The 6,000-nt window shown below is 24.2% G+C and overlaps 1 protein-coding gene across 1 annotated transcript in view; it reads right to left on the reverse strand.

The window, feature by feature from the left end:
• The window catches only part of LOC135928066 (uncharacterized), a 96,543-nt gene extending 95,919 nt beyond the window's left edge, over positions 1–624 (reverse strand). Inside the window, exon 1 of the mRNA XM_065464398.1 lies at positions 491–624. Coding sequence (XP_065320470.1) covers positions 491–548 — 58 coding nt within the window. The 5' untranslated portion in view covers positions 549–624. The remainder of the gene's footprint in view (positions 1–490) is intronic.
• Between the last annotated feature and the right edge of the window lie 5,376 nt (positions 625–6,000).

Below are 6,000 nucleotides of genomic sequence, written 5' to 3' on the forward strand. Positions count from 1 at the left end.
TTTAGTAAGCTTAAAATTCTTATAAAACCTCGCCTTAATGTATGGTGTTTCTATTTGAACTATCAAATCTGTTCCATGTCTTGAGACAAGAAAGATCAGTTTACCTAAGGCTGAAAAACCTATAAAGCGAACGATTCATAATTAACAATCACTTAATGATATGTTCGATATTTTTTAAATGAATGTTTATTTAATATTTTCTAAAAGAGAACTTGTCAAAAAAATATCAAATATAAATAAAACTATATAAGCTTAAGACGCTAGTGAAAAAAAATGAATTTATAAAGTAGAAAAAACTATGACATAAACAATTAATTTATTTGGAAATAAGTTAATAGATTCTAATTCTGATAATTTTGGCTACTAAAAATATGATTAGAGTTTTTTATATAAGCTATATTATCCATTAATAACTTAATTCACCAGTAAAATTAACTTTGAATTTATTTTAGCAGTATATATATATTTATAAAAATATTATCATACTCACCATCAAACTCGCAGAAAGAAGAGCCCACTATTAGTGTAAGGATGATAAAGTTGTTCATTTAAAATAAAAATTTAAGTAAAAAGATTTTTGAAATATTATTTCTTTTAAATATTTTAATAATCAAGTAAAATGAGTTAAGATTTTTAAAAAGTAATTTTTTTAAATAGGATTTTGATTGAATACCCAATATTTATAGTTACAATATTCTTACGAATTATTTTTATTTTTTTATTATTTAAGTTTGTTTATAAAAAAAATTTTTTTTTTTCTATTAGAAAAAAATAAATATTTTTTCCTTTAAAATTACTAACATTTTATTTACTTTTTATTGTATATATTCAAAAATAATAAATGTTTCTTAGATTCATTTTTATTTAATGTAAAAGTAATGGAGGGGAGGGGGGGGGGGGTGTAGTGATATTATACATTTAAAATATAAATGTTCTTAGATTCATTTTTATATTACGTGATACGTGATATATAGCGCTTTTGCCCTCTAACGTTGAAGATTCAACAGAGCTATGCTAGGTTTTCCTCATTTCCATCTAATTGGAACAATTTAATTTGGGTATAAAAATAAAAATATGAGGAGCCCTCCACACGTTTGTGGGCAAGCCGCACGTACTTGTAGGCACAACATTTCGAAAAATGTTGCTTAAACCTCTATAGGCTTTAATTTAGAAGGAGTGGGACAAAGAAAAAGCCTATACCCGAGAACTACAATATAATTTAATTACTTTAAAGGTGGGTGATGGCTGATTTTAAGCTTAATTTCTTTAATGTAAGTTATATCTGTAAATAAATATGATTAAAATAAAATAATATTTACCACCGGATGAACCGAACCTTGTATTCAATCTGAAAATGATTTGTGAAAGAGAAAATAAAAAAGTAGGGAGTTGGGGGTTATAGATTTTATCAGAATTTTTATTTTTTACATTTCAAAAATAATTTAGATAAATTTTTTTTAGATTCATTTTAATATAATGTACAAGAAAATGGAGGGATGGGGGTATTGGGGATTGTGAGATATTATTTTGTATTTTTATTGTTTACATTTCAAAAATAATTTATATAAATTTTTCTTAGATTCATTTTAATATAATATACAAGAAAATGAAGGGAGACTGGGGGATAGATTTTTTTAGATTGTTTATTGTTTACATTTCAAAAATAATTTATATAAATTTTTCTTATATTCATTTTAATATAATATACAAGAAAATGGAGGGAGAGTGGGGAATAGATTTTTTTAGATTGTTTATTGTTTACATTTCAAATAATTATATAAATTTTTCTTAGATTCATTTTAATATAATATACAAGAAAATGAGGGAGACTGGGGGATAGATTTTTTAGATTGTTTATTGTTTACATTTCAAATAATTTATATAAATTTTTCTTGATTCATTTTAATATAATGTAAAAGTAAGTGGATGGGATGGGGGTGGTGGGGGGTTGTGAGATATTATTTTGCATTTTTATTGTTTACATTTCAAAATAATTTATATAAATTTTTCTTAGATTCATTTTAATATAATATACAAGAAAATGGAGGGAGAGTGGGGAATAGATTTTTTTAGATTGTTTATTGTTTACATTTCAAAAATAATTTATATAAATTTTTCTTAGATTCATTTTAATATAATATACAAGAAAATGAAGGGAGACTGGGGGATAGATTTTTTTAGATTGTTTATTGTTTACATTTCAAAAATAATTTATATAAATTTTTCTTAGATTCATTTTAATATAATATACAAGAAAATGAAGGGAGACTGGGGGATAGATTTTTTTAGATTGTTTATTGTTTACATTTCAAAAATAATTTATATAAATTTTTCTTATATTCATTTTAATATAATATACAAGAAAATGGAGGGAGAGTGGGGAATAGATTTTTTTAGATTGTTTATTGTTTACATTTCAAAAATAATTTATATAAATTTTTCTTAGATTCATTTTAATATAATGTAAAAGTAAGTGGATGGATGGGGGTGGTGGGGGGTTGTGAGATATTATTTTGCATTTTTATTGTTTACATTTCAAAAATAATTTATATAAATTTTTTTTTTTTTTAATATTTAATTAATTTTATTAAAAAAATTTGGCATACAAATATAAAAGTAATAATACAGAATACTTATCCAATTTATACAAATAGTTTACATGTACAGCTTAAAAATATATTAAATCTAGTATATTAAAATATTTAATTTAGGGTAAATATACATTTTAAAAAAAATACTTGTATTTATGAAAATAATAAATATATATAATTACAATATAAGTAATTTTTACATAACGGAATTTAAGAAAAATATATAATTTAACAATTCTAGAATCTTTAAGAAATTTAACAACCAACGACTTCATAATACAAAGTATAATAATGGGAATATAATTAGTGCAGATGATAATACGAGGAAGAAAAGGGGGGGGGGGAGGGTAATCTTAAATGATTTAGGGAAGAAGAAGAAAATCTAGATTAATCGGGCTGCTCGGGGAATAAGCCTATGAAGCATGTGAAATTAGATTTTATAATCTGAATTCCTATGCGTTGAAGTAAGTAGACGCCTTCTTTTGGGTCTCCTGATTTTGTTCTTAAGATTCTGAATAGACAATATTTTTCAGGATAAATTATTGAGTTAACCATTTAATTGGTTTAAATCTCGCCATTTAACAACACTAGAATCAAAATATCTCAATCTTTGGCTTCAAAACTTTGATACAATTGTAAATACTCTATGTTCTTCCTTCCTTCCTTCCTTCCTTCCTTCCTTCCTTCCTTCCTTCCTTCCTTTCCTTCCTTCCTTCCTTCCTTCCTTCCTTCCTTCCTTCTTTCTCTTTCTTCTTTTAACTTTAATTTTGTTATTTTTAACCTTTACTTTCCTTTAGTATTTCCTTTTAAAATTTAAATTATAAATTAAAAGTCATCGATGTATTTATGTATGCATAGAGTATCAACACTTTAAATTTCAGACAATTTTTTCAAAATAATTTGTTTAGTTTAATTTAAAAAACAGTAGATATAAAGTTCGAGGCCAAAAGATAAAATCATAATGTGTGTATTATATATTAGTGTTGTTAAAAAGACCTTTAAAAGCATTAAGATGTCTAATTAAAATTGTTGAAAGATGGCAGAAAAGTTGCCAAATATCGAGGCTTACATAATATTATTTGGCTAAAATCTTAATCGGGTTTTTAAATCGAACCAAATCAGGCTTTTAAACAACATTGTCCTAATTTAAACTGGAATACATTCCAGTCGAATCAAGTTTTTTAAATTTATAAATTTATCTTGGGTAAATGCTTTAAAATTCAGTGATTACGAATCCCACTATGGATTCCATATTCTAATGCGTAAATATATAAAAAAAAATATTTAATATGCAATATTCATCACGATATCATAGGGGAAATTTGGGGGAATAAACTATACTCGAAGAAAGCTTCTCAGGTTTATAGAGACATTGGCACATTTAAGGGGATTTTATCGGTGATTTTATTTTACTTTTAACTATGTTTTTTTTTCTTAACAAGGTGTTCAGTTCATAATAAAAAAAAATCTATCGAATTATATGGCAAGGTTAATTTTATCATATTCATATTATGTATAAAATAAAAATTTAAGCAAAAATTCAGAAATATTTCATTTTATTTTTATTATATGATTTTATTTTTATTTAGTCTTTCTTTATTTTTTTTAAAACAACAAGTGTAAGAATTTTAGAAAAAAAGGAAATTAAATGGTAAATGTATAATATATTTTGTATATAATATATCATAATATCAAAATAATTTTTAAAAATTAATAAAATCTTTTAAAATGATATAGTTATCAGTAAATATGTTGAGCTTTTAGTTTTTTTTTCTATTTTAAAAATAATTATATATTTTAAAAAAGTTAATTTTAAAATGTTTTAATAATAAAATTGAAGAGGAGAGGAGAGAAGAGAAGAGAAGAGAAGAGAAGAGAAGAGAAGAGAAGAGAAGAGAAGAATACTTGTATTCAAGCAAATAGTAATAACGAGAATAGGTAAATTCCCTAAGGAGAAGAATTTTCTTTTGCAACCCCCTACTCTCTAGGCTATTGGATCTAGCAGGTCACAATTTTTTATTTTATTTATTAAAACAATTGATATTAAACAGGTCCTACGTTAAAAAATACAATAAACGCCATACAGAATAATTTGAATCGAGCCGGAATTGAAATTCTAATCTTGGGCATGTTGTAGATCATAAATTAAAATAATAACCGCCTGATCTATTTAAAAAATAATATTTAAAGTTATTTTATATGTTTTTTTGTCATCTAATAGAAATTAATACAAAACGAGATCTGCAAAAGTAGATTCATATTTTGCAAGAAACAAGAAGCCAATATTTTTCATTTGCTTGTAGAATGATCTAAACCTTTATTATGTTCATTGTAAAAATGTAAAACTATCTTGAAAATTATATTAACTTTTATATTTAAATAAATTCGGGACAAATCGAACAGTCAAAAGTTATTTTTCTGATCTGATTTTTTGGGATAAATAAATAAAAAATCGAGAAATCTAGCAGGATGGTTTAATTAAGAGTAAGACCAGACAAGGCTTTAAAAATTAGGCCCGGTGAAGATCACGAATTCAAATAACAGATCCATCATATGAAATCACTGTAATGTATTTCGTAAATATCATCATGCAAAATCTAATTTTATTAACATAATATACTAATATTTTAGGGGAAATTTGGGGAAAGCTTCTCCTGTTTCAGCTATCTTAGTTTTATCTAATTAATTATTTTTTTATTTTGTCCAAACTAACAAGATGTTGTGTTCATAATAAAATAAAGGTTAATTTAAAAAACTCACTATGATATTCATTAAAAATCATATTACGTATACATTAAAACGCGAGCAAAAATTCAGAAAATATTATATTTTATGATTTTATTTTTATTTAGTATGTTCAACTTTCTTTCAATTTTTTTTAAAACTCAACAAATATGTTTATTACAAAAATGATAAATTTATATATTATAAGAATTTAATTACCTAGAAAAAATAAATGAAAGGGTAAATGTACTATATAATTCGTAAACATTATATCATAATATAAAAATATTTTTGAAAAATTGATAGAATTAAATGATATCAATAAATTTGTTGAGCTATTAGTTTTTTCTTCTTTTTAAAAATAATTATATATTATTTTAAAAAAATTGATTATAAAATATTTTAATTGTAAAAGAGAAAAGAAAAGAGAAGAGAAGAGAAGAGAAGAGAAGAGAAGAGAAGAGAAGAAGAAGAAGAAGAGAAGAGAAGAAGAGAAGAGAAGAGAAGAGAAGAGAAGAGAAGAGAAGAGAAGAAGAAGAAGAAGAGAAGAGAAGAGAAGAGAAGAGAAGAGAAGAAGAAGAGAAGAAGAAGAAGAAGAGAGAGAGAAGAGAAGAGAAGAAGAGAAGAAGAGAAGAGAAGAGAAGAGAAGAAGAGAAGAGAAGAGAAGAGAAGAGAAGAGAAGAGA

Source organism: Gordionus sp. m RMFG-2023, chromosome 4 (assembly GCF_954871325.1).
Source record: "Gordionus sp. m RMFG-2023 chromosome 4, tfGorSpeb1-WG-v2, whole genome shotgun sequence".
NCBI classification, from domain to species: Eukaryota; Metazoa; Nematomorpha; class Gordioida; order Chordodea; family Parachordodidae; genus Gordionus; species Gordionus sp. m RMFG-2023.